The sequence below is a fragment of the Thrips palmi genome, unplaced genomic scaffold (genome assembly GCF_012932325.1).
Source record: "Thrips palmi isolate BJ-2018 unplaced genomic scaffold, TpBJ-2018v1 HiC_scaffold_4, whole genome shotgun sequence".
NCBI lineage: Eukaryota > Metazoa > Arthropoda > Insecta > Thysanoptera > Thripidae > Thrips > Thrips palmi.
This window is the reverse complement of record NW_023144631.1, coordinates 8,769,891-8,797,579: the sequence shown is the minus strand read 5'-3', so window position 1 is coordinate 8,797,579 and position 27,689 is coordinate 8,769,891. Positions and strand designations below refer to the sequence as shown.

General features: G+C 47.8%; 4 protein-coding genes across 8 annotated transcripts; 2 read left to right on the top strand and 2 right to left on the bottom strand.

The window, feature by feature from the left end:
* Positions 1-5: 5 nt before the first annotated feature.
* On the top strand, positions 6-8,039 carry LOC117649029 (coronin-2B-like). Of its 5 annotated transcripts, none has more exons than XM_034391394.1 (15): positions 8-283; positions 2,594-2,664; positions 2,898-3,095; positions 3,171-3,287; positions 3,373-3,522; positions 3,623-3,787; positions 3,873-4,097; positions 4,190-4,276; positions 4,358-4,480; positions 4,559-4,676; positions 4,778-4,914; positions 5,119-5,238; positions 5,514-5,600; positions 5,698-5,838; positions 5,929-8,039. In XM_034391394.1, exons 2-15 carry the CDS (start codon positions 2,650-2,652, stop codon positions 6,100-6,102), a joined length of 1,857 nt encoding a protein of 618 aa, XP_034247285.1. In that variant the 5' UTR covers positions 8-283; positions 2,594-2,649; the 3' UTR covers positions 6,103-8,039. The 5 variants fall into 5 exon arrangements, with proteins under 5 accessions (XP_034247287.1, XP_034247285.1, XP_034247286.1 ...); XM_034391395.1 differs by lacking the exon at positions 8-283 and adding an exon at positions 328-456 and having other exon boundaries at positions 5,929-6,102; XM_034391391.1 differs by lacking the exon at positions 8-283 and adding an exon at positions 328-527 and having other exon boundaries at positions 5,929-6,102.
* A 1,290-nt stretch (positions 8,040-9,329) lies between these two features.
* LOC117649028 lies at positions 9,330-18,052 on the bottom strand. The gene is given in 20 exon segments (XM_034391390.1): positions 9,330-11,479; positions 11,555-12,308; positions 12,311-13,272; positions 13,413-13,611; positions 13,697-13,830; positions 13,941-14,022; positions 14,120-14,425; positions 14,512-14,637; positions 14,718-14,823; positions 14,912-15,094; positions 15,190-15,348; positions 15,455-15,655; positions 15,747-15,844; positions 15,925-16,047; positions 16,143-16,372; positions 16,461-16,567; positions 16,665-16,738; positions 16,818-16,962; positions 17,049-17,154; positions 17,884-18,052. Coding segments are annotated over 20 exon segments (4,122 nt in total). The 5' UTR covers positions 17,889-18,052; the 3' UTR covers positions 9,330-11,457.
* Positions 18,053-20,619: 2,567 nt separating this feature from the next.
* LOC117649594 (ice-structuring glycoprotein-like) lies at positions 20,620-24,988 on the top strand. The gene is made up of 6 exons (XM_034392485.1): positions 20,620-21,179; positions 23,259-23,480; positions 23,859-23,971; positions 24,064-24,309; positions 24,340-24,412; positions 24,513-24,988. Exons 1-6 carry the CDS (start codon positions 21,122-21,124, stop codon positions 24,986-24,988), a joined length of 1,188 nt encoding a protein of 395 aa, XP_034248376.1. The 5' UTR covers positions 20,620-21,121.
* A 1,221-nt stretch (positions 24,989-26,209) lies between these two features.
* LOC117649650 lies at positions 26,210-27,636 on the bottom strand. The gene is made up of 3 exons (XM_034392588.1): positions 27,417-27,636; positions 27,165-27,305; positions 26,210-27,088 (listed from the first exon to the last, which is right to left on the bottom strand). Exons 1-3 carry the CDS (start codon positions 27,526-27,528, stop codon positions 26,313-26,315), a joined length of 1,029 nt encoding a protein of 342 aa, XP_034248479.1. The 5' UTR covers positions 27,529-27,636; the 3' UTR covers positions 26,210-26,312.
* Positions 27,637-27,689: the final 53 nt, after the last annotated feature.

Below are 27,689 nucleotides of genomic sequence, written 5' to 3'. Positions count from 1 at the left end.
AGGTGGAGATTAGACCGGACGTTGCGCGGTAGTCCGCGATGTGGCCGTCAGAGCGCGCTGCGCTCCTACTGAGGGTTATCCGGTTCCATCTCTACTAAATCGGACTAGAGCGTTGTTTTGAGAGAGAAGCTTGGGTTGTGTCTGTCACAGCCGGATTATTATGATCGCCGAATCTACGAAGTAATTCGTAAACTGTATCACTGATTGTGTTTCGTTGAATGAATATTGATCTTATTCATTGAGCATGGTCGATGTCCGAGCTTGCGCCAAGCCGCAGGGGCGGGTGAGTTTGTATACTAATGACTCAGGATCCTAGGCTACTCCTTGACGTTCCGGCCGATAAACAACAACTCGCGATTCCGATAATGGCATTCCGCAGTGTATTTGCTCATGACTGCGTATCGTTATCAGTGTAGCAGCCTGTGAGACGTCTCTAAGGAGAGGCGTGACTTCTTTGTGCGTTCTCTCTGTTGAAATTAGACGAGAGTCGTTGAGGCTGATTGTTCTGCTGTCATTGTTTCAGTACTGTTAGTCCTTGATTATTCTTACTTTTAGTACCTTGAAATGTACATATTTCACTCATTACTTAGATCTTACCATCACTTTAGCTCTGTAGTGTTGTAATGCTGTTTCATGAAGCTATGCATGTAGCATGTTTTGACTTAAATTATGCAAGTATTTTATAGCAAACATAGTTTTCCAGTTTTCAAAATTTTTGTGTTATCAATTTTTTTTAAACCTTTATGGTTTTTCTTGTTTAAGGGGTGGGTACCTAATTTCACATATCTTGAAAGTAGGCGTGCTATGAAATTCCAAAATATTCTGCAGCTTCTAGTTTTCTAAACTGTGCCACAGTTTCCTTCTGTTCTGTCCCGCCCCCCTTCCCTTTGCCAAAACTGGCTCACTTGCTGAGGCCAGACCTCTCTGCCTCTAGAAGTTATGATGTTACACACAGAGGATGTGCCAGTTATTATCTTATTCATCACGTTGATCCTCATCCTGGGGCCTACAGTGCGTGACTAATGAGTAGCCCAGTGGTGGGCTTGTGCAGTTTGCCCCAGCCTGGCCAGCCTGGCACTGGCTGGCCTCTCCTATTCATGACTGCATGCCACATGCCGTGAAGCCTTTAAAGGCCTGCCCTACAATCATGACTGCTGCTATTCCTCTTGAAAGAGGAGCAGTACAGGCAAACTGAGTGCTGAGACTGCTCATGTACACGGTGGTCCTGGTGGTGTCATGTCACTGAACGAGTGACTGATAAAACAGTGCAGGGGCTTTCGCTTTCAGTGGCTGTCTGACTCTTTTTTTTTTTTTCACTACCTGGTGGAGGTGGTGGCAGCCGAGTATCTGTGTGATTACTTTATCAGCCAATGGGCAGCGGAGCAAACAGTCACACTTGACTGGGCACTCTGCTCACTAGTACCCTTATCATGTTTTTTTTTCTTCTCAATAACTCTCTGAGGAAAGAGGTTCTCCCTGTCCTGTATGTATTAATTTAATTTTGGAACACTAATCTCTCATATCAGTTTGAGTCCATAAAAAAAGAGTTGAATTTATTTTGGCAATTTGCTCATAGGAAGTGACTTAACGCAGTATACTGAGGGGAGGGGGAGATGGGTGGGGTCAGGATGTTTGGGAAGTGGGTGGAGTGGTGAGGGGAATTACTCTCTTGACAAGCGGGGGGAGGGGAGAGGGAGGGGAGGGGAAGGATGAACAGGAAGGCGACAGGATTAACCTTTAAATGTCATCCTGTGTCGAGAGGGGGAGGTGCGTGTTCTCATGTAGGGCACCCCGAGTGTTATCACTTTGATCAGACCCTTGGAAAAAAAATACTCCAGAACATTCACACTACAATTAGAATTTATTTCATAATTTTAACTTAAAGAGACAGAAAAGAGACCTTTATTAGGCAATCACAAGTGTTGTAAAATTCCTTTTTCTGGGGCATTCTCCTTGTTCTGCTCACATCCCCTCCTTATATAACACAGCTTGCTGCTGAGGTGAGGATGAGTTGCAGAGGCAGAGCTGGCAGAGCAGGGGAAGGAGGGAAGTCTTGCTTGAGCAGTAGCCCGGAACAGGTGCGATGCCCAGCCTGCTCCAGGCAGCCAGTTTACCTGGCTTACTGTCAGCTCCTTTATCACTTGTTGGGTGCAACATTTCATAGAGTTATACCTAGCCTGGATGGATCTTTTTTTTTAGGTTCGTAGTGTCTGTGCTGTGAGTGTGTGTATCAAGCATTGTTTCCATTGTGCAGTGTGTGACTGCCCCATGACTGGAGTGGTTTGCCAGTGAGCTTTGTTTCCCATACGGAGTTCTGTTCATCTGGGACCTCTGTTCTTTCTCCCCGATTTATTAGTTGATGCCAGGGATGGGATTTCTAGTTTCATACTGGGTAGAATGCTGGGTGGTACATAATTTATCAGGAAATGTCAAGCTGCATCAACACGTTGCTGTGGCCTAGATAGACGCTGGTGCTCTGCACCCATTTAGCAGCATGATTGTGCTAGTAATTTAGCTTCTTCTTCTGCTCAGTATTATTTATCTTTTTGAGATTGTAACTTTTGTTTTGTTTGGTATTTGATTTGATTTCCAGTTTTGAATTTGTGATTTTCATCGGTGTATGAATGACTAGAACTGCAAGTATTCATCATGACAAATTCCCAGGTATGTCAAAGTATCAGTATTTTAGTTAATAAATAAATTGGTACAGAAATTGTTTTCGGTATGTACAGCAGATTCTGTAGTTAATTTAGTTTGACTTGCCATGCCGTAGATGCTATGAAGTATCATCTATCAATGTCTTTTGTTTCTTTCTATTTTATTGAATGATGTCTTAGTGGTGTTTTGTACTGTATGTCCCTACTTTTTCTTTACTTTGCTTTTCTTCTTTTCTGCAGTTGTGGTTTCGAGGGATTCGCAGCTCCAAATTCAGACATGTGTACGGGGCTCCTGCCAAAAGAGATCGATGCTATGAAAACATTAAGATTACAAAAAATGCCCATGACTCCCAGTTTTGTGCTGTAAATCCTAAATTTGTTGCGGTTGTAACAGAAGTAGCAGGGGGTGGAGCATTTTTGGTTTTACCAATTGATCATGTAAGTGACAAAGAATTCTTTTCCAATTCAATGTCTTTTCATGTATTTTATCTTCATTTTCTAATCTTTGTACAGACTGGTCGCCTTGACTTTAATACAAGCAGAGTAACAGGCCATAGAGGTCCTGTGTTAGATATAAAATGGAATCCCTTTAATGATAATATAATTGCGTCATGTTCTGATGACTGTACTGTAAGTTCATCTATTGCCAGTGCATCAATTTATGTTTAATGTGTTTTCTAGAACAACCGAAAGATCATATAATATTATTTTTCAGATCAAGTTGTGGTATATTCCTGATACTGGTCTGTCCATGCATTTAACTGACTGGCTTATCGATTTGCATGGCCATAAACGTCGTGTTGGGTACATTGAGTGGCATCCCACAGCAGAAAATGTTCTTGTCAGTGCAGGATTTGATCACCTGGTGAGAAACGTTGTAAACCAATTGTTTTGTGATTCCGGTGTTTCCTGCCCATCAAAATTCATAAACTAATTACAAACATTTTTTTAATTATTATTATTAGATGATTGTGTGGGACATTGGGCGGGGAGAAGCCATGACTGTAATTGACTGCCATCCAGACGTAATTTATAGTATGTCATTTAACCGAGATGGTAGTTTGATTGCAACAACATGCAAAGACAAAAAGGTCAGAGTTATTGATCCACGCACAGGTGCTGTTAAAGCGGTAAGTTGTTTACTCTTCCCTCATCAAGTAATCCGTTTGGAAGATTTTTGAATCCTCATTAATGCATTTCTTTTATACAATACAGGAAGGAATGTGTCATGCGGGTATGAAAGCAAGCAAAGTTACATATCTTGGCAGCACTGGCCGTTTACTAACGACAGGGTTTTCTCGTCATTCTGACCGTCAACTGGCTGTCTGGTCTCAGGAAGACTTGTCTGAACCTCTTACTGTTGAAAATGTTGATTCTTCATCAGGTGTTCTCTTTCCATATTATGACCATGACACAAGAATAGTTTTTCTTGCGGGGAAGGTATGTATAGTCACTACGACCTTATGTTTAATAATGAATTTGTGTGTGAATTAGGTTTTGAAAAAACTAACAATCCCTGTCTTTAATTGCAGGGAGATGGTAACATTCGATACTATGAGGTAGTAGATGAAGCTCCTTGGCTTCATTACTTAAATCAATTTTTGTCAGGATCTCCTCAGGTAAATATTTTAAAAGTTGTCTCATTTTGCTTTCTGCCGTATGACGTGTTCAAGAAAGTATAGTTTATGTCTTAATTCCAGCGTGGTCTTGGTTTCATGCCTAAACGTGGCTGTGAAGTTTCACTGTGTGAAATATTTAGGTTTTTCAAACTACACACAACTAAGGGCATGTGTGAGCCTGTGTCAATGATTGTTCCTAGAAAGGTAAGAGTTGAATTCTGAAGACTAACCTTTTGTTAATTAATGCATACCTTACCTTTTTCTGTCAATGTTATGTTTTAGAGTGACCAATTCCAAGATGATCTATTTCCTGACACTGCTGCTCCTGTTCCTGCAATGACTGCACAGGAATGGTTGACAGGCAAAAATTCTATGCCTGTATTAATGTCCATGAAGACAGGTGAGCATTTCAGTTAAAATATGAAATTTGGGATGTGAGATTTTACTTTTGTGAGCTTTGTTCACTGATGTTGATAAACAAAAAAATAATCAAATTTTCAGGTGTCACCATTCGCACTCATAAACCTAAAGTGTACAAACCTGGTGATAATGTTCTCCCTATTATGGCAGAGAACAACATTCGTAAGAAATTTGCTTTCTTATCAAGGGAAACTGTTCCGGATTACAGAACTGTTGATGTAAGTTCATTCGAAGTTTTTTCTTTTCTTCTTTAATAGTTTCGAGTAGATGCTGAAATTGGGTTACAGTAGCTGTAACATAAATCTTATGAGTTTGACAAAGTAAATATTTATGGAATGAGTTTATTGCTTGAGTGAATGTTTTATCTGAAAAGTAGATGGTTTGTCTTTTGTATTGAAATTGGTGCTTGTGTCGCTTCATAGCAAAAGGCTGGTAGTATGGATTGCTTGGATGCGCCATCCCATATTCATCAAGCTACTGTTCCTCCTGTACCTGACCTGTTGGAAAATGGGACTGGATCAAGCCGCAATTTTCTTCAAATGGTTTGTAGTTTACCTTGAAGTTTGGTTGATATTAGGCAATACTGCATGCATGCTCTACAAACAATGTCAATTCAACATGTCCTTGAAAAGAGTTGTGCAATTTAGTTAGAGTAAATTTTGGTGGACTAGTATGTTGTCATTTATTTACTGTATTGGTGACTTGTTTGTGTTGTTTTGTTGAACTTTGAAAACAATGAAACTTTTAAAAATATTTCCCTTTATGTTCTCTTTTTGCATTTTTTGATGTTAATGCAGTTTCTTGGCCATAATTTCAGCTTTCTCCAGTTGACGAAAAGAGTCAGAAAACAACAAACAACCAAACTACCAAATTTCAACAAATTCAGCAGATGTTTTCTGGACAGGTATAGGGGTTTTTTCCTAGCAAGCCAGGAACTTGAAGTTTTGTTACTATACTCGATGCTAATAGAACCATAATGAATGTAATTGTCTTTTCAAAAGGTAAACAATGTGAATCACACCAATGAAAATTCTTTGAACTACAAGAAAAATTCTCCTTATGGGGAAAACAGAGAGAAAGAAAAAGAAAAGGAAAAAGAGGCTAATGGAGAAGTTGATCATAGTCCTAAAAACTTATATCAGGTCTGTATTGTGTTATCATTTGTTGAAATTTTCTTTATATTCTAATTCTAACATTATTATAATTTCAAAAAATCCCCTCTGTTTACATAGCTCCAAAGGGCCTACAGTCAACAGTGTGAAGACTTGAAGTTACTACGTAAACAAGTACTAGCTCGTGATCGGCGTATTCAAGAACTTGAGCAACAGATTGCTCAGCTCACAGGTGCTCAAGCATCTCATAAAGAACTTTCATCAATTCACTCATCTCATAAAATTGGGCGTTGATTGTTAAAATTAATTGTGTACCAGTTTGTTTATTCAATATGTTGGAAACTCTGGTGCAGCTTTCTATGATGAAGAACAAAACACTCCATAGAGCTATAAGTTTTTCTTGTATCATGACTGTTTTGATTGCATAAGCATGATAGTATAGTTGAATGTGACCTGACATTTCTGTGGTGATGTAGTTTTAGAATACTTCATCTAAACATCATACATATTCAAATAATAGTGAAACTCGGTTTCAGTATTTTTATTCTCTACTCATGAAATGTGCCCTATGTTCATGATAGTATTTATTATAATTTTAGGAATATCTGGTTCATATTCTGTTGTTTTATTAGTGAAGAAACCCTTGAGAGAATATTTTATTTTCTATTGTACTTGCCAATCTCTAATCCTAGGGATGATTTGTTTTGCCTCTCTTGTTGCTGCAGAAGCGCAGCCACTCACTGAAGCTTTGTGGTTCAAATCAGTTCAAATCAAATTTGTACTTGTATGATAACCAACCTAAGTCTTGCCCCCCTTTTTTTTGTTTCTTTTTTCTGTGTACTTTATTTGCTATTAATTTCCTCAGATGGTGGTTATTAGCTTTCAACTTTCGTAGTTTCCATTATATACATGTTAGTTCATGTATGGTGCTGAATATAGAAACGCCAGAGCCTCAGAAAACTCTAGAAAGGCCGGCAAGTCCGGCATTGCGCTGATCTGCGCTGTTGACTCACCTGCTACTGCAGCCTATCTAATTTTTTTTCTTAGAGTTCTGAGCATCTTGTTTTAATTTTAGCTTTATTTACAATGAACGTTTAATTGGTTTTGATGATGAGTTAAAACGAATTATACTGTCCTGTTACCACTTGAATCTTTGCAACAACAAAAATTGTTATTGATTGTTTTTTTTTTTTTTTTTTTTTCATGCAGACGTTATTACTGAGTTTACTTTCATTTTAATTTAGATTACAGTAGCTGTGTTTGTTTTTATTTTTGTCCCGCTTTGTAAGACATCATAGCCCAGTTTTCAAGTGTATTATGAATGTTTTAGAATTTTTGATGAGATCAGTTGGAAATTCTGTCTAGTTGAAAATCTTTTCTTTGAAGTTTTTGACATTCCTTTTTCTTCTTTAGTTTTTAGTTTACTAATCTCAAAAAGTCCCATTTTTTAAAAAATGACCCAGAATGTTAACTTCTGAGAAATTGTGTTCTGTGTTAAGTTTCTGTGATCACTTCCGCTCTTTTGACTGCATCTGTAACATGTATAATTTCATTTGATACAAATGGCGGATTTTACTCTGTTACCAATGAAGGTCAGTGATTTGGATATAATAGTATACCCTATACCCCCTTTTGTTAGTTATTATTGTTTGAAACATTGTTGTTTTAATTTGTGTCACTAGTCTCAGCACTTTATCAAGATTGTTTTCTCTTTGGTGCTGATATGAAGAAATGCATAACTGGCTCTTCTTCCTTCCCTTCTTTATTGGAGTTAATCTATGTCTCCATTCCTTTCACAATAGGGTGGTCCCAAGGATTCAGGGCTGGGAGGCTGATTCCGCTGCTTTTGGGGCAAGCGTCGGGGTTTGCCCACTAGTAGGCGTTTTGGAGTTGTTCAAGTGTTAACCCCCCCCCCCTTTCCCCTTTTCCCTTCCCTATTTTTCTCCTAATATTGCCACTGCTATCCTATGTATGAATCAGACCTTGTGTCATGAACTAGAAGGTTAATAGTATGTGAAAAGGGATTCTTTGATCCTAAATTAATGAACCATGTCGTCTTCCCATCTTTGTTCTCAATTGTCATGGTACTTAAGTCGTTTGATGCCAAATTATGCAGAATTTATGCTTTTGTTAATATTTTCTTAGATCTCACTTTTGTTTTGTGTTTGAGGGTGTTAGTTTAAAATGTGATTGATTTGATCAATCGGTATTAAATAGTGAGGTGGCAGGTAGTACCTTTTCCATTTATTATTGTTGTACTTTGCTTTAAACATTCTTGTCTCATGTCAACTCAAAAGAGCCATATTGCTCTCCTTGTAATATTTCAGGAATGACGTATAACCCAGGGTGCATGCATTCTGCGTACCTTTATGAGGTATTATCTGAAGCAGATGCTCTGGAAGGAAATCATCCATTAAAGTGTCAGTTAAGCAAAATTTTCAAAGAATCTGGCATTTTGACTCCAGCTGTCTCTTACTTCAGTTACAAATTATCTCTGCAAGTTTTTTCTTTTGTGATCAATATCATGAGAAATAGTCCACTGACGTACTTTGGGGATTTTCCGCAATTTGCACACTGTGTGTGTTTTCTGTACATAATTATTGTGAAATTTGTTTTCCATGCTTCATTTTATCTATTTCGAACTTTGTATCTTGCGTTTATTGTGTGCCCATGTATTGTAGTTTCATTTGTAATCCATCTCTTGAAAGGAACATATACTGTATTGTGGTTCTTTTATGGACAAAGTCATTTTTGTTCAGTTCCTAAATTAAATGTAGAATTCTTGTACATATTGTGAAGCTTAACTTTCAAGATCAATCCAGGGTCCACTTGGTAGGCGTTAACTGTGAATCCTAATCCAGTCTGTCCTTGCTTGTAATAGATGCAGATATAATTGATTTTTAGGTAACAATAATACACAAGGATTGCCTTCTGTCCTATTCTCCTCTTGTGTTGCTAGATGCAATTTGAATCAGAATATGCCCTATTTTTATGTGAATTTGCACAGTTTTGCTAATAATTATCAAATAATTATATATTCTGTATGCAATTATTCTTGAGTGTCCAATCCAAGATGTGTAGTGTCTTTTTAAAAAAAATCACATCTATGTCGATTGAGTTTCTCACCTCCTGCAGTGTACAGCACTGCTTTTTTATGCAGGAGGATTTTTAAAGGACTGACTAGGACTAGGCCAACTAGTTGATCAGGGTCACCTATAAGGATATGGTTATTCATATTTCTGTTGATCCTCAATGCGAGAAGTACCTCTATACATGATTATACACATTTTTTTGTAGAGTGTAGTTTTGTGATAGGTGTGTTATGTACTGGCTTATTCAACACTTTCCAAATAAATGTGATAGTGAAAAGCGTCTCTTATTTTTCTGTACTCCTGTTTCTAGTCTGAAACACACTTTCTTTATTTTTGACATTCTATTACTGGTATGACTTCAAAGTCCTTTAACACTTGTTATGCTATTTACAACATTTTTCTCAAAGCTGAAGCCATAGAATTTTAAGAATGAAAACCAAACATGATTTATTCAACATGAAGCTGCATTGTACAAACCATACATGTGATAAATAATTGTCATAACATTCTTACCTCATTCATACAGTTTGTAACAAAATAACTACTTGGTACAGCATTACATAGTCCCATTTCACTCTACCCAATTTCCCCCAAATATGTTAAACTGGTTGACTGTGATGCACACTGACAGGTACAACCATCCAATCCAAGAATCAGCATTTGCTATTCAATTCATCACATCTTGAAAGATGTCTTACAGTCAATGCGTTGAAGATCCTAATTTACAAGGGTTTCAAAGGGAAGATGGAAGGACAGGGACCACAACTCAATTCGGATACTGAATAAGCACCAGCTGTCAAACTTAACACAAATTGGAATGTGCTTTTGTTAAAAAGCATTGTTGTGATTCATGCTGAAAGTTAAGTAGGATACGTAAAAGTTTTAATTAAGAGAAGTAGGGCTTTATTATCAGGAAACAGCATGACACAGTTTTACTATGATGCAAATGAATTGCTTTGGTCCAAGTGCATGCAGGTGATTAGAATTCATAGAATGTGCTGAGATTCTCCATATTAAGCTTAAAACAAGCATGGATTAAAGATGAAGTGCCTGAGGCTGGTTGGTTGACTTGTAATGGAAAAATTTAAAATGGAAACAAATTTAAAAACTTGTCAGTTACACAATCACTTATCACAGACTGGTTGGCAGGAAGTCTGACATCTGAAAACTCCTGCCACCAAAGGAAACCTGCAGATCATTATTTACAACTACAAAAGGAATTGGGAGTGTAGGTCTCATGTCAAGTTTCTGGTTTACACAAACATACATCCAGCATGCTTCTATAAAAACATGTTAAAGCTAGTCACTAAAAGCCTATTGGAAATATCACAGTTGCTCAACAATAACATAATTATTTGAAAGGAAAACCGGAAAAAAATGGACCGTAAGACTCAAGGTCTATCTTTCAGAGGGAAACTTGAAAGAGGTCAAATCAAGATAAAATGCAGAGAATGAAAGAAATGGTATTAAAAAATACCAAGAGGGGCACCATGTGCCAATAATACTGAGGACCTCTTACTCAACTTTGCCTTCCAAATTATGTTTACTTATGCTTTAAAATAATATCCAGCCCTTTGAATTTTACTTTATCTACAGATAACAGAGAATAAAATTCTGCCACTTCCACCTTCACATTTCAAAGGTAGAAGGATCTTTGGCACATTATTAAGTAATTTTTGAAAGAAAATCTAATTTGGCTACGCTGTTAGGAGGTGAAAACACGTCTGATTTACAGGTATAGAATATACAGTATTCAATGGCAATGCCAAAAACCAGAGACAGCTTCATTTGAAGCAGACAACACATACTTCAGTACTATCACATAACAACAAGCATTCAAAAAATATTATGTTTGTGTAAATCGGTGACAAACAAGGATTCATAGTAAAATACAGCACACAACATATCCTTATAGTCAATCTTTGCTAAAAATAGAAAGTTAAACAAGAAATTTACAGAGAAAACTTTCTACAAAATATAAACACCTTTGAATGTAGTTAACAATTGTTAGAATATAAAAAATGCCTAAACATGGTAGGCAAGATCTAACAGTGGCAGACACATTAATAAGGGCAAGACTTTAAGTAGCGTATACATTTACAGACAATGAACATCATTTACAATCTTGCCGGAATATTTTAACAGTCAATCTGATTAAGAAGAAGCACATTTTACAGTGAAACATGAAACTACAAAATCAAGAAATAATCTAGAAAATATTCTGTTTATTAGCTGTACCGGTTAATAAAAATCTTTACTAATAACAAACAATATATGTTACAAAAATAGTAACAAAATACAATTAGTTTCAAAACTTTACAAGCACAACAATAAAGTAGAATCATAAAGAATACAGAACAAAATTGTGCAATACATTGAGTGCGTCCATGGTAGTACATGGCTGCAACTGCACATCCTTTGTTTGTATCATTGGTAGTAGGCACAAGTGATCACATAAAGTTTAAGACAAATTAAAGCATTTTAGAAAAAGCTTGTGGTTAACACATTGTGGACAGTACATCTATGAAATGAGATCCAAGCTCCATTGCTTTCTCTCTCATAAGTGATGATTATATTTTCTGAAAAGAAAAAAAATTATTCTGAGTGGTACAATATGCTGACAAGTAGCATAAGGAAAAAAGTTGTGACCTTACCTGATGGGAAGTCTACTGGGCTCATGAAGTTTGATGGAGGCTAATGACACTCTGGACGGCAGTCCATCCGTGGGGCTTGATGACCTCGACACTCTTGCACTACTTGGCGCAGTGTGAGACACAGTAACGTATGCTGATGGTCCGTGAACGGGACTAGAAGGACGGCTATTGCCTGGACTTGAGTGACAACTTGTTCCACCACGAGGTATTCGGCTTTGCCTATTTTCAGATCTACCATATCCTGCAGAAGGCCTCTTCACTAACCTGGGTCCACTTCGATTCGGATTTTGTTCCATGCCAAGAGATTCTTGAGACATAGAACGCGAACTAGAGCCATTTGGCTTTTCATTTTGCTGGGGCAAAATAAGGCAGGAGTGAGGCCTTTGTCCGCCGGGGTTGTAAGACCTGCGTGCACCTTTCACCCCGATTGATGAAAGAGACACCTTTTTGTCATGTGGTCCGTTGGAGGTCTGGCTTTTATCTCCAAGGCTGTACCGTTTAGTAGCAGGTTGACCAATATTTGTTTTAAAATGTTCTCTCTCCTTATTTAGTCCGTATCCCGCATCAAGAGAACTATATTGACGGTTTGACGCGTCAATAGACGGTGTCTTCGAAGACATCAGCAGTTTGGTTGAGGGCAATGAACTACGAGTACTGCCGCCTCTGACACTTTGTCCAACTGAAACTCCAGAAGGTCTGCTTGAGAATTTGGCATTTGAACTACTGGCCATCTTATCAGCAGTGATCGTATAGTGTCATGAGATGGATATTGATGATGATTGACTTGCATAGAAGTATCAGTCTTTCCATTTTTCAAGGGTCCAAGAGTATTTCGATCTTTTTCTGAGCTTCCATCTGTTTCATTAGTTTGATTCGGATAATAAATCATACTGCGGCGGTTCATCATCCCAATTTTGGAATCTTTTCTATTGGAGTTGGTTCTTGGGGAAACAGAGGAAAGTGCTTTGGAGGTATACTGTGTCCCCTCCTTGCTTGAATTAGATGGGTTATCGCTGTCAACAGTGGGCGCTCTTACAGCTGTGGGTTTTGGCAAAAGAGAGCTTCCCGGAGCATCTTTTCTTGGGACTGTAGACGGTCTGCTGATCAAACTTGAATATCGGAAATCAGAGGCATTTTCTTCAAAAATCCTTGAGAAACGTTTGTTCACTCCTGAGCTTGTTGAACTGCCAGCAGTCTGTTCTATTTTGCTTGCATTAAATGATTTTGCATACGACAAGGACTTTGCAGCATTCTCTGTCACCGCAGTTCTATTGGCAACCTGAGCTAACAACGTAGAATTCTGGAAGAGCAGCTCTCTTAAACTAGGGATCTTGGATGCCGAGTCAGAGCTGACAAGACTTTCAGTACTCATTTTTGATACTGTTAATTTTTCTGGCAATGGAACTCCAGCATCAATGTAGAATTCTTCCTCCAACAAAGCAGGATACGAGCTGGATAGAAGAGCTGGTGAGGAGGCTGATGATGAAGCAGGTGGTTGTTGTGATGGTGATGTGCCACCATTATTGGCCCGACTGATGGAGAACATTGTGGAATCAGAATTAATGCGAGAGATAAGAATGTACACTGCTGTTAAATCCAAGTCAGAAATATCAGAGGAAGGAAGAGGCTGCTTGAAAGAAGTCTTAGGTTGGGATTTGTTAGTTTTGGATGACACAGGAAGGGGCAAGCGGCTTCCATAGGTTAGAGGTTGAGCCCAGCTAGAACATTAAACAAAGAGGATAAAGAGTTAATTTTTTTTTACAACAAATTGTGTGTTTTATGAAGCAAGGATAACCCAAAGCAATTGGTGGGAGGGATGAAAGAAGCTTTTTAATTACATTCAAAGATGAATACGCACCTTTTACTAGAAGATGTGGAGGCTACCTTTTTGTTCATTGACGAGAAAGAACTAAAATTGGAACATGGGTCCTTCTTAATTTGAGTAAGTGCCCGGTAATTAGGAGGGGAATCATTCCCAACAAGAGTCGTTATGCTACTAAAAGTAGAATCTGGTTCTTTTTTTAATGGAGAGAAGCCATTAAAACTTGGGGCAGATTCTGAAATTGTAGTTAAATAATATAAGGGCACTTGAATATAATATTGACATGGTCCAAGAACTCTATAAGCCTCCAAAATAGTTACCAGATGTAGTTGAGGTAATACTAGCAGTTATTCTTGATTCGTTTCCAATATGCCCACCTAACAGACCTACAGAGCTTACAGCAACACTGCTTGACATATTTGAATTGTTGCCAGAGGGAAGGTGGTTTGCTTGTCTAGAATTAAAAAGAAAAGAAAAATATTTCAGTCGAAGCCTTGACATCACACTGGGAACAGGATAAAGTATAATAAAAATTTACTTCAATACAATATTTTTCAGACAAACCTCATTTCAATCCTTAGGGGATCAGGGCCTCGTAAAGAAACAAGTGTGGCACGTTTTCCTTCCCCCAAAGTTTTCATGTTAACTGTAAATATGCCATTATCATCAGTGACTGCATACACACTTGATAAAGTGAGCAATTAACAAACTGGTTCCTTGCTACAAAAATATTCATTACATACCTGTTACTAATCGCCTTGGCTCTGGGGATAAATTCCTCATTTCAATTTGTTGCTCCTCTTGATACAGAGCAAGATCATCTGCATCATTTGACTCATGGGCACCACCATTAAGCACAGTTTCCATCTCATTACAAGCAGCATGCAGTTTATCTAGAACATCCTTGTCACGACGAGGGTAACTTTGAAGCCTCTCAATTGCCTCTTGGAGAGCAGAGAGTAAGTTTGAATCATGAGGGAGTTTCAATAATACTTTAAGTCTGGGGAGTAGCCCACAAAGAACTAATCTCACATTGGGAATAGGATCACCTGACAAGAGAAATATGATTTAATATACACACAAAAGGCAAAAGTTAAAATATTTTCATGACCATTTAAGACACCCCACTTCTTACCAGCTAGAGATAAAAGGCGCAAGAAAAAATGGTCCTTGAAGTAAGAACTTGAGAAAATGTCAAGAGCCATACCACACATTTTCACAAACAGTAAACGTGTGTGGCAGCTATGATGAATGCACAGCTCTGAAAAATATAATTTCAATTTGTTTAAAATATAAGCAAATGAAAACCATCTAGCATCACAATTTAAAGGAGATACTAACCAGTGAAGATTCTATTTCTAATCTCATTCTGATTCTCTATTTTTGATGTATGCCGCAGAACTACCAACAAAAGTCGAGCCGCAGCCAGACGGCATGGTAATGCTCTCTAAATAATTCAAAGGGGGAAAAAAGAACAACATAGTGTAAGACTGTCATTTGAGTTCAAAATTTGATAAGGCTGGCTTGTGACTTACAGAGTCCTGAATGCGATGAAACAGTACAACAGGCATATTACTGAAGATGAGATCTGAAGGTAGAGTCTTGACACAACTCTCCAACTGACTCAACATTGAAGAATGGAGTCTCCAATCATTTGTAAGGCTTAAAGAAACTTCACATTTCAGTAAATTTCGTAACAGCTCAACATTAAAGGGATCCTAAATGCCCGGGGGGTGGAGAAAAAAGAAAAAATGTCAAAAAAATAATTTAAACAGAGTGGAAATGTTAAAAGGAAGTAAGAAATATAACATACCATGGGAGATGAACTAATAATTCCATGTTTATTTAAATGTTCTAATATAGAAGATAAGTTAGGAACAAGGGATGAAAGGACATCCCGAGATTCATCTGACAACAGCATAAAAAGCTCTGACTTCAATAACAAGCATCTCATTCCTAAAACTCGAAACACCTGAATAAAAAGTGGAGATATTATTAAGAGTTATCAGAATTTTCAAGATTAAAACAAATTATTATAAAAGGAAATTGATGTATTGTGAATGCATATTTTTTCAAACCTCATGAATTCCTCCGGCTATCATTCTGCGTACATAAAATGAATGATCACATGCCAGATTTGCATATGTAGAGTGCAGCATTTCTTCAAATATTGACTGGCCAGCAAAATGAGCTATGCCAGGAAAATTATAAGCACAGTTTAGGCGGCATTGCAATAAAAGATCAGCATGTTCTTTCTCTCGAACCAAGTCTGACACATTCTAGAATGCAAGCATATTGGTGAAAAAGTGCGAGTAAATATAAAATTTCATTATTTAAGATTGATAATAGATGCAAATAATTAATACACACTTTAATTTCATGGAATGAGGGCTGTTTCCCAATGCCCAGATTTGCAACTTCTCGGAAGAAAGATATAAACCATGACATTTCATTTTCTGACAGAACACCTAATTAGAGAGGCAAAACTTGTAAACACAGTGGTGCTTAAAATAAACTCAGGAATACGAAGGCTACATACAAAACTTACCTTTGAGGCCGATGCAAAGTTGACCATACTTTTCACTTAAGGCACATAGCACTTTGTCTTCTTCTACTATTGCTTGGTCACAAAGCTTTTTTAGAAGAGGCACTATTGTGTTTTTTAGGACATCTGACGGGCAAGACAAGCAATTTTGTTGAAGTCATTTAGAGCTATGCAAGACCACTCAAAGAAAAAAAGAGCGAAAAAGCACTATTCCCACTTACCTCCAGGCAGCACATTAACCAAGTCACTGATAGTATGGATAGAGGCAAGTCGAACGTGCTGTTCCTCATCTACAGCCAACTCAACAAGGAGGGGCAATAGTGTAGGTTTGATTGCATCAGAAGACAGGCCCCTGGCAATGAATGGAAGCTGATAGCACATACTTCCGCGGACCTCTCCACTGACATCTTGACAAAGTGAGTGCACCAATGGCACTATTTCTTTTTGTAACCTGTGAAATTTCAAACAAGTAATAAAATGTTAGAGCTGGTTAGTAAATCAGGGAATGCCTTGAATTGGCTATAAAATGGAACACTTACTGAGTACAATCAAATTTTGTTGCTATTCTGCCAAGCAGCTCACAGCTAGTGACACGGGAATGAATGGACTGTGAAAGCTGTCCTCTAGAAATGGCCACAGGGAGAATCTGAAAAAGGAAGACCAATTGAGACGAAATTGGGGAAAAAATTGAAAACTTTGATAAAAGATACAGAAGTTGCAAATATTTTCCTTGAAGTACTCACATCACTTTTCACAACATTTTGAGGCAGCAAATCTATGATGTCCAGAAGTGTTTCAAGCCATGCTTTTGAAGTATCTGAAACAGACAAACTGAAATTAGCATATGTAAGGAAGACAATCAGTGCACTATAGAATGAAATTTTTTTTAAACTGACAAGGGTCTCGGCTGTCAACACAGGCGACAATGCTGTTCAGAAATGTTACAGTGAATGTAGATGGAGGCACCAGCTTCTGTTCCAAAATTGTTCGAAACGTATTTGATGCAATCATATGAAATTCTGCTGCATCGCCAGGAATAGCCTGCAACAAACAGCAACAAAGTGTACCATATTATCTCCTAAACTTCAACAATGACAAAAACAGACTCTGAATTCATGGTAGCATACCTGCTGTAATCTAGGGACCATTTTCTCGATGCAGGTCGCATCTCCATTTGAGAGAATGCGAGGCAGTGCCTCAACAATGTTGAGGCGCTGCAGTTCTTCATTACCACTGAAAATGTTAAGAGATGAGGTGAGGCAACTATTGTCAGTCTTATAATATACCCAGTTATGCACCAATTTCTTAATTTTGAGGAATATTTATTAGCTATGCAGCATAAAATAACAATGCTGAGTTGTGAAACATGAGTCATACACCGTTTTGGGACAAGTGTAAGATTTAAAGTGGTGTCACAACAGATGCAGATAAAAAGCAGAGTTTTCTTTAAAAATTTCAATCACTATTAGGAAAGAATTGAACTAATTTGAACTTGATCCGAGAAAGGCTGCTGTAGGTAAATTATTTTTCATCGCAACTTAGAGGCTTCCAAAGAACAGGACAGCCTAACCTATCCCATTGAATCAAAGGCCTAGGAAAGCAAGGACCCTTGATGCTTTGTAAATGACAGTTCGATTCTTGGTTTCAGTGAGACAATCAACACGTCTGCAACCCTGCTGAACCCAGAAATCACCTGCCCCAACTCACAAATAAAGGGAATAAGAGCCACCAGGAAAATGTCAACATATCCTGGTGTCCACGAAGACTGCAAACGTCACAGGCACACTTGTGCGTTTGGAACGAGGACCGCGGCCGTCGCTCCGGTCTAGAGCAAGTCAAAACGCGAGACGAGACAAAATTGGCTGCAGATGCAGCCGCAGCAGACGCCCAATGACAGCAACCCCAACCCCGTTCCCACAACGCGTCGCTGTAAAACCATGTGCACCATCAATGTCAACCCACCTCATGGTGAAAATACGCCAAACTCCCTCCGACTGGAGAGACGTAGGGAAAATCAACACATGTTTACATGTTTCCTTCTCTCATTCCGACGCGAAAACGTCCTGCTGCTGCCTGCTTCCTTTCTGCACTGCACTGCACCGTCCCCCGCTCCCCTCCCACTCTCCCTCACACCTGTGACGCCTCTGTGACTAACTCGGAAAGGGGGAGGGGGAGGGGAGGGGGAGGGGGCAGCCGAAAGGAGCGGTGGGTGGGGGAGTAGAGGAGTGGGCTGTTCAAGGTCGGCGCCAAATGTGCCGAAGAGAAGTTAGGCAAACTCTTACCTTGTGTATGCAAATCAAACCAGGAGATCAAACAACGCGGAGCGGAGCGCTGAGCTGCGGCGCCGAAGAGAGGAGAGGAGCCTCGCGGACCGAGGCGAGGCGAGGCGAGGCGAGGCGAGGCCGAAAGCAGGAAGCCTAGCCGCGCTCCGCGCTGCGCCGCGCCAGCCGCGCTCACAAAGCGAGGGAAGCTCCTAAACGGAAGCGGCAAGCCCAACCCAAGCCAAGCCAACCTAGCCCAAGCCCCTGCCATTCCGGCCGTGGCACACCGTGGCATTTGCCACTCGCCACTCGCATTGGCCGTCCCATTCCGTCAGCATTTTCATTTTCGCGGCGGCGCGCGGCGCGGCACGCCCTTTCCGATTTTCGAGAGCTCGCCGCGCCTCACCTGGATGCAATTAGGAAAGGCGCCTCGTCATGCGGACGGGGAAGGGAAGCCTCGGCCTTTTATTTCCTTTTTCCATTTTTCACTTTTTCTTTTTTTTATTTTGCCCGGCGCCGCTTGCCGCGCCGCACCAACGAGGCGAATCCGAACGAATGCAGTCGCCGTGACCGATCGATATCGCATTCCGCTGCAGCCGGGCGATAATGGGATGAGGAGGGACTTGGAGGAGGCCCCGCCGTGCCCGCCCCGCCGTGCCCGACACTCCACACCGTCACCTCCCTCTTATTCGCCTGCGAATTTGATGATACTCCTTGCACAGGCGACTGCCGCGGCAGAGCACGGATTTCTTTTGTTGCCCAGAGTAACATCTATCAATACATCTCGCAGCCCATGAGTCTGGTGGTATTCGAGGTACTCGGGCGCGGTGTATCGCCCTGGCTGTCTCTCTCGATCGCGCCGGACGAGTCGAAAGATGAGGTACATAATACAGTACCGGTTGGCGAGAGCCAAAACAGTGCGAGGATGGGCGTGGGCGAGGGAATCGCATCCCGCGTCATACGATAACAACAACAGAAAATCCAAACAAGAAGTGGGTTTTGGCTGCTGCTGAGGAGGGATCATCTCTTCTACTTCGCCGTACGCCAGAGCAGCAACTACAAACAAGGGGGGGGGACTCTTCTTGCCCCCACCTCCAATCCAGGGCCTGGACACCGCGGCGTCCGCGGCGGGGGCACGGAGCAGTCGGTCAGCCGATTGACCCGTGCCCCGCCTCGCCCCGCCCCGCCTCGGCGACACCGACACCAAGTGAACTTGATGACGTGATGACGTGCTGCCGACATTCCTCGAGGCAGACGTGACGCGGGGAAAGGGGGGGGGGGACGCAGAGGCCTTATCCATTGAATCGGATGGGAATCGCATCCGAGACGATAGTGCGGTGGTGTGGATGGGGCGCGGGGTCCGGCGGCCTGGCCCTCCAAGGCCTGGCCCTCCAAGGCCTGGCCCTCCAAGGCCTGGCCCTCCAAGGCCTGGCCCTCCAAGGCCTGGCCCTCCAGGCCTGCCCTGGCCTGCCTCCAAGGCCTGGCCCTCCAAGGCCTGGCCCTCCAAGGCCTGGCCCTCCAAGGCCTGGCCCTCCAAGGCCTGGCCCTCCAAGGCCTGGCCCTCCAAGGCCTGGCCCTCCAAGGCCTGGCCCTCCAAGGCCTGGCCCTCCAAGGCCTGGCCCTCCAAGGCCTGGCCCTCCAAGGCCTGGCCCTCCAAGGCCTGGCCCTCCAAGGCCTGGCGGTGTGGGTCAGCCTGCTGGCAGGCTGGCCTGGCCTGCTTGATCCCGTGGGGCGCGGGGCCGAAGGGGCCCGACTTTGGGCTTGACGCAGACATACGTACTGCGAATGCCGTAGTGCGCTGTTTAGTTAGAACGCGGTCTGGCCAGGCCTGGCGCGCACAGCGTAGCACAGCGGCAGCGGCACGGCTCGGCTGCCAGAGTCAACACTGCTTATCTTCCTTCTCTTTCTCTGAGCGTCCCCCTTCTCGCTCCAGAAGACGGTGCAGCCCAGTGCGGTGGAGCCCCGAGGTGTCGCGCCTTCGAGGCGCCCACTGAGGAGAGGCGCGAAAGCCCGAAAATAGTCGCCGTGTCTGCCGGTGTGTCACTCGGGGGTGGCCGTCGAGGACGTCAAAACGTGGAGGACCCCGCCAACCCGCGCCAGCCGTTCCGAGGTTCCAACGCGGGGACTTCCCCCTCCCCCTCCCGCTCCTCCAGGCGTCGCAGCGTCGCAGCGTCGCAGCCTCTCTCGTGCCCCCTTTCCTTTCCTCCGCCGTTCCTCTCTCTCTGTCTCTCTCATTTTTCTCAATTCTCCGAGAAGCCGCGCTATCGCGGCCCGGCCGGCCCGGCCCGTGCCCGCGCAGCATGCTGTGAGTCATGTGGACTGTATCGTCATGGAGCAGGGCGAGCGGGGCGGGCGAGGGGGCGGCCGGGGCGGGGCGGGCGGGCGGGGGGTGGCGGGGTCCGGCGGGGCGGTACACGCCAGTCAGTGTCCGCCGCGATCCTGACCATTCGCTCCCAGCCCGTCCCGGTGTGCTGCGCGCCTCCAAGACCTCGCCGACGACGACGTCTCCGCGTCTCCGCCGGCCCAAACCACGACCCGAGGCAATCGCAGGGGTACCCCGCTACCCGCCCCGCCGCCCCTCGCTCCGTCATCGCGGACCTCGTGCCTCCCCGACGTCGCCGTGCCCGCCGTGTCCGCCGTGCCGCCGTGCCGTGGCCAAGGCGGGAGGGGCCCTGGGAGGGGCCAGCTCGGCCCGGCCAAGCCGCACGCCGCACCGCACCGTGCGATACGACGAGACGAGACAAGCGTGTCTTGTAGCCGTCTGTGCCGTGCTGTGCCGCTGTGCCGTGACGTCCGTGACGTCTGTGACGTGACGTCTGTGACACGCCGCGGCGCCTTCCAAGGGAGGCAAATGAACTAGTTTTATGGACTGTGGTGTGTGTGGGCAGTGAAGGGCAGACGCGGGGAAGACGAAGAGACTCTAGGACTCGGCCGTGGCGATGACAGCGAAGATGAACACGGCGTGGGCACTGTCCCTCCTCGTTCTCGCTCTTGCAGGTAAGTGCTTCCACTGTGGCCGAGCATTTTTGTTTCTGTTTTCCCTTTACTTCCTCGTGCAAGAGGAGGGAAATCCAAGCTTGATTCATATCTTGAGCTTGATACTGTCACTCAAGAGTTCTCTATTTTGTGCCACACAAGACTCACAAAGACATTTGCTGGTACTACACTTCTGGTCTGTGCTAAACAAAGTAGCTAATGGGGATCAAGGAAACGGTGCAAACGAGTACATGTGTGGGTTCATCGATGGGTTTATTCCTCCGTGACAGCTGGGTGGGCACGGCAGTGACAGCCCAACGAAGGGTCGGGGCCGGCCTCGCCGCATCGCCTCCAATCGCCTCTCTCGGGCAGGGCGGCACGGCGGCACGGCGGCACGCCGGCACGGCCCCCAAGATAAAACCGGGCGATTCCCCCGAAACGGCCGGGCCGCCGGGCCGCTGCCATCCGCGCCTTGCCTCTTTCTTCCGTCTGCAAACATTTTGCCAGCCGCCAATGCCCCTGCACCAGTAAATGTGAGTGACGTCACAACACGTCGTAAACAGAGAGGGCGGCCCCTCGCCTTCGCGCGTCTTCGCGCCTCGCCTCGGTGCCGCGCTGCCTCCCCGACGGCGTCCTTGTGGGAGGGGGCAGGGTTGGGGTCACCACCAAGTGACGCGGCGCCGGTTCACTGTCACTGCTGTCGCTGCATCTGCATCCAGGATAGAAATAGCCGCACCCTCGCCGGGTCTCCGGGCCGCTGCCGCGCCGCCGCGCCGCCGCTCATGCAGTAGTGGGTACTGCCGGTCTGTCAGTCTGTCGGCCTGTCGCCGCCATCATGCCGATATGCTAAATTTAGACTGGCCAGGCAGTCAGGCACCTCTTTCCTTCATGGAGACAAAGCGACGGCCCGAATCAGATGGCCCGATGGCGCTGGGGCGCTGGGTTGAAGGCTGAAGGTTGCCATCGTCCCGCCTTGTTAAAGCGCGGCCGGCGCTGCGATGCTGCGATGCTGCGCACTGCCACGCCACTGCGCTGCCATGCCGCGGTTGCAGCCGGCAGCCTAATTGTGGCGTGATGAGGCACGGCGCGGCGTGGCGCAGCGCGGCGAGGAGCAGCGCGGCCTCCTCGCATCGACGGAAGGCGCGCGGCAAATGTCGTTGCCCGGCGCGCCGCGGCGCAGGAAATGCTTTCGCCCCCAAAATAAACAGTTCGAGCAGGAAGCGGCAGGGCGGCAGGCCGGTGGCTCTTGCCGGGAGACGCCACCGTCGCGCACCTCTAGCCTTCGCGCCGGCCGGGCCCGGCCCGGGTCGCCCAGTCGCCCTCCGTGTCTGCACCGTATCAGTCCACCTGGGCCCTATCGGCGGGGTGGGGCGGGGCGGACCCCTCCGGCCCCTTTCTTCTAGTCGGCTGGGATTCCTTCCCGGGGGTCGCCCGCGTGGGCCCGCCGCGCCGGGTGCGCCTTGAAATTCCTTGGCCTTTGCTGGGCTGAGGTCGCCGTCGTCGCCATGCAGGCGAGCCGGCCGGAAACACCCTCGCCCCGCCGGCCCGCCCGCGCCGCGCGCCGGAAACGGACTTTATCTTGAGCTGCCGCGCAGCGTAGCGCAGCGTCAACGTCAACGGCGACGGCGACGCGCCACGACCGGCACGCCGGTGCATCCTCCCCGCGGGGACTCGGACCTTACCCCGTTCCCTTTGCCCCGTGCCCATCTTGTCGTGCAGGCGGCCGGCGTGGGTCCCGCAGCGGGCGCGCGGCGCGTGGCGCGCAGCAGCCTTCCCGCGGAATCGGGCGCTGACGTCGCGACAGGCACAGCGGTGGGTGGCCCTGCATCCACGCGGCCTCCAACGGCAAGGCCCGCGCCCCGCGCGAAGGACGCCAACAACGGAAATCCTCTCGAGGCGAAACGACAAACGACGCAGGACCGCCGCCAGACGGGGCCGCCCCGCCCCGCCCCGCCCCGCCCGGCTCCACAGTGGAGGAATTCGGCGGCACGTGCTCCACGTATCTAGTGCCGGCACGCCGGGCACGCCGCCGCTAGAGGCAGCGGGGGCAGCGGGGGCCGATGACGTCACGATGTGCAGCGCCTTCTTGTCCTTGCGCAGGGTGCAGCGCGACCAAGTGCCGGCACGAGGGCCGCTTCTGGGACGGCTGCAACTGGTGCTACTGCCGGGACCACTACGTGGTGGGCTGCACCAACATGGCCTGCCTCAGCCTGCCGGAGGACGCCTACCGCATCGACCCCCATCGCGCCACCATCGGGCCGCCGCAGCGCGAAGGCCTGTTCGCCTACCAGCCTGGCCGCGGCAGGGTGGTGGACCCTAGCGGTGAGTACCGGTACCTCTGCGACACGCACTGGCAGAAGCACTGTTCGGAATCACAAATGTGTAAAGGCTGACTTTAAGCAGCCACTGTGTCCAATCCAAGGCGGGAAATGGTACTCCCCCAACGGTTGGGTGGTCTTAAAGACCTGTATGGCCTTTAGGTGGTCTCTGGCCACGCCATACATCCGGAGCGCGATTTCCCGTCTAAGTTTGGGAGCGGTATTGCCGCGAAGTTGGCCAAAACGCTGACAAAGCGGACCGACTCGTGCCACCAATTTGGTGGTGCTTGTCGCGGCCGCCGCCTGGCGGCACTGGCGCGTCGGGTCTTGTGAGCCAATCAGTGAATGACACTGCCACTGCCTTTGCTTGTTTTGCTTCCAGGGTGGCCTTGCCAGATGGGCTCCTCCTGGCTGGAGGAGGGCGGCTGTGTGCGCTGCATCTGCGCCAACAAGATGATCAAGTGCCGGGACTCGGGCATGTGCCTCAACGGCGAGGTGGGTGCTTCCGTTTCATTCCCATTTGCTGTCGGGAAGGAAGCGATAAGTGACCGGCGACGCACCTCACTGATTTCATGTCCTTTCCGCAGCCCGTGTCGAACGAGTTGATGCCGCCCCAGACCGAGTACGTCCGCCGACGCCGAGAAGACGCCTCGGCCGCGGCGGCCACTCCGGCACCACCCGCCGCGCCCGTCGCTGAGCCCGCCGTCGAACCCACCGCCGCGCTGGCGGAGTCCACCACGTCCACGGCCTGGGTCGCCACGGAGCCGGCTGCGGCCACCACCGCGGCGGCCGGGGTCGCCGAGGTCGCGGAGTCGACTGTTGCACCTGCGGGCGCGGAGGGCGCGGAGCAGGCCGCGGTGACGCCCGCGGCCGAGGCAGCCAACGCGACGCGGTCCACCGTCGCGCCCCCCGCCACCACCACGGCGCAGAACACAGGTACGGTCGCAGTGCGCTGAGACCATCTTGATAATCAGCTTCCAGGGAGTCCGCGGAAGTCAAATTCACGGATTGTTCGTGTGTGTTTGCTTGTTTGCAGTGGTGAAGGACAGGTCGTGCCGCTCGGGGTCGACGTGGGAGGAGGACTGCAACTCGTGCTGGTGCCTGGACAACGGCAGGGCGGCGTGCACCACCAACTCCTGCGAGCCGCCGCCGCCACTGACGCTGGGCGCTCCCGGCTCCCATGCTGCGACCATCGCCGGGGGTCCTGGCGGTCCCGGAGCCGCCCCTGCGATCGCTGTTCCTGGTGCTGCCGCCCCTGCCGCCGCCGTCCCTGCGGCCGGGGCCCCTGCCTCCGGGGTCGCCCCGGCCGCCGCCCCCGCCCCCGCCGCCGGGGCGGTCCAAGCCACGGTCCCCAGCTCGACGCCGTCCTCAGCGGCTGTCACCGCCGCGGTCCCCATCGCGGAGCCCGCCGCGGCGCCGGCTGGAGGTGCCGTCGTGGGGGGCAGTGGCAGCAGTACGAGCAGTGCCGCGGGCAGCAGGAGGAAGAGGAGGGTGGTGTTGTTGGGCGCGTGACGGCGTGGCTAAAGGCGCGCCCAACGCCGGAACGACGTCGGGGCGGCGTCCACAAGGACCGCGTCCACCAGGACCGCGTCCACCAGGACCGCGTGCACCAGGACCGCGTGCACCAGGACCGCGTCGTCGCGACGTCGCCCCGCCGAAGCACTCCCTGCAGTGCGCCCCACGCCCTCGGCCCACGCGCCTCAACGCGCGCCCTTTCGACCGGGCCCTCTCCGGCTCCGGTCGAGTCGGAGCAGTCCGTCCGGAAATGCCCCTCGCTGCGCGCTGCGAGACCTGACAGAGACAGTGAGACCCGCAGAGGCCGCACACGGGGCTTGTTGTAAGATAGAGTATTGTATATAAATTATTTATGTTAATGGTAAGCGAAAAAAAATAAAGATCGTTAAGCTGGTCTGTTTTCTTGTGACTGTACGTGCGTTCATGCTTATTCGCACAACGGCGGCAGCCTGGGTCGTGGAAGGTCCTGGATCCTTGGGACCGCCGCCGACCCACTGACTGTGCCTGCCACTCCGCGACTCGGCCACGCGGCCAACAGGTGTGTCCGTCCGCGGCCCAGCGCAGCCTGGCTCAGCCTCGCCTAGCCACCGCCCGCCACTAAGGCGCAGCACTGCACAAAGCCGCTGTGGGTCCCGTTGAGGTCATCAGCGTGCAAAGCCAAATGCATGCGCCACTGCAAGCGAGCCGGGGCCGAGCCGTGCCGAGCAGAGCCGAGCCCATGCCATGCCAGAGCGCGGGAGGAGCAGCCATGAGGTGTGCCCCTCGGACGTGGATGGCCATTCGCAGCGTGGCGGATAGGAAAGGGGGGGGGGGGGGGTCGCTCGCGGGCAGACGACATGTGGCGCGGAGCGTGGCGGAGCGGACCATTACCGCGAACTGCACTGCACTGGGCGCACTGGGACTGGGGGCGCCCCTCAGCCACTCCAGCCAGTGCACTGCAGGCGGGGCGGGTGGGCGCCAGGGCACTACTGGACGCGTCGCACGTTGATCGAGAGGATGCCTGCCAACACACACAGATACATTCTCTCTCACTCCCTCACACTCACACGTGCGGGCACTAACACACCAACACAAACCGTGGCATCTGGTGCTGCTGAGATAGGCTAGACCCGCGAAGGCCGTTGTGGGCGCGTCGTCGCCTTGTGTGTGTGTGTGTGCCTCTTCCGATATTTCCACGCCTGTGTGTCTCCTGTTTAAAGGTCAAGGACAAAGACAGCGTGCACTGGAATTTTTAATTTTTCGAAGGGATAACAGAGCAAAACTAAGGTTGTGGTCGGATCAGTGCAATCGATGCCACTTTGCTATGACGCGCTGCTTGCGCTCAGATGAGGTTCTCCGCAGTGAGGTCCTTGGCGGCGTCCTCGTCGAGGTCCTTGACGGCGTCCTCGTCGAAGTCCCCGGCGGCGCGCTGGGCAGGGTCCTCACTCGCGCCGTCCCTGGGGAAAAGGTCATGTCCTGCGGGGACGCGCCAGGACATCCTGGTGGGGCTGCCGTCGGGGACCTCCTCCTCGCGGTGGTCCAGACGGGCAACACCGCGAAGGGGCGATTTCACGTCTCCTAGTACTTTGACGATCTCTCTGAAGCTGAGGTACGCAGCGGGCGGGGCGAAATTTTCGATCTGTTCCGCGGCAAAAGGAAAGGTTTTGTCGGGGACGCCGCGGACGAGCTCGGATGACTTCTCGACGAGGTTCTCGGTGGTTTCTTCAGCGGGGAGCTCGTTGGCCACGTCCCTGGAAAGGTCCTTGGCGACGTCCTCGACTGGCTCCTCGGCAGCGAGGTCATCAAGGAACGACACCTTGATGAAGTCCTCGGCGCGGTCCTTGGCGACGCCCAGGTCGACGCTTCGCGGGAAGTACTCCTCGGCGGGGACGACGACGGGCTCCTGCTCTTCGTGGAAGAGTGAGAAGGACAACGGGTTGTCGTCGGCATCCTCGTCCCGGGCGGCGACGCCGCGATACCACGCCTTGGAGCCCACGCTGCTGCCGCGGTACACGGGCACGCTGCGCTCCGCCGCACCCCAGGGCGTGCTGGGCGTCAGGACGTCCTCGGACTCCGCGTCGTCCACCGAAGTCATCAGGTCCAGGCGGTCCAGGTCGGCTAACGAGAGCAAGGCGTTACTTTACTTGTCGCTCAGGGGCCGCAGGAAATTGCTTACTCTAAATTTTGGACCTACCTCCCAGAGGTTCAAGGGGCACCATAACGAAAGGGAGTTCGTCGGACTCGCTCAGAAAGCAGGGAGCCCGCACATTGTTCCTTTTGAATGCTCTCAGAAAAGCGGCGTCCTTACACAGGGGTGGGCGGTTTCGGATCAGGCCTGCGCAATGGAGGACGGAAAAGTCATCAGTCACCCTCGAGGACCTGGCAAACGACATCGATCATTCCGCAAGTTTGGTAACTCGCGGTTCGCGGTTAACCCTACACCGACCTTCAAACGAGCCGACAGCCGCTGGCGCTGCTTCGGAGACGGTGGCCAGCGCGACGGCGGTGGCCGCCACGGCGAGGAGGGTCACCGTGGCGCCGGGGCGTGAAAACGGCATCCTGGGGCACGCTCTCTGGGACAGGACACCGCCGCACTTGATTGCGGCCTGCGCGCTGCGCGTCCACAAACTGCGTGTTTGTCTCACTGAGGTCCCGCCCGGCCCAGAGACGCCGGCGATCAAGCCTTTATCAAAGCTGCGCGTCTTGTTGTTTTTTCGGT

Bases quoted from the DNA above. Each gene is read 5' to 3' on its own strand.
- LOC117649029 (XM_034391394.1), top strand. The intron at 5,601-5,697 runs GTATAGGGGTTT...TCTTTTCAAAAG, and splicing joins AGCAGATGTTTTCTGGACAG to GTAAACAATGTGAATCACAC. The intron at 5,839-5,928 runs GTCTGTATTGTG...CTGTTTACATAG, and splicing joins GTCCTAAAAACTTATATCAG to CTCCAAAGGGCCTACAGTCA.
- LOC117649594 (XM_034392485.1), top strand. From the start codon at position 21,122: ATGACAGCGAAGATGAACACGGCGTGGGCACTGTCCCTCCTCGTTCTC. The intron at 24,310-24,339 runs GCGGAGGGCGCG...GCCGCGGTGACG, and splicing joins CGACTGTTGCACCTGCGGGC to CCCGCGGCCGAGGCAGCCAA. The intron at 24,413-24,512 runs GTACGGTCGCAG...GCTTGTTTGCAG, and splicing joins CACCACGGCGCAGAACACAG to TGGTGAAGGACAGGTCGTGC.
- LOC117649650 (XM_034392588.1), bottom strand. From the start codon at position 27,528: ATGCCGTTTTCACGCCCCGGCGCCACGGTGACCCTCCTCGCCGTGGCG. The intron at 27,306-27,416 runs GTCGGTGTAGGG...TCCATTGCGCAG, and splicing joins GGCTGTCGGCTCGTTTGAAG to GCCTGATCCGAAACCGCCCA. The intron at 27,089-27,164 runs GTAGGTCCAAAA...TGCTCTCGTTAG, and splicing joins GCCCCTTGAACCTCTGGGAG to CCGACCTGGACCGCCTGGAC.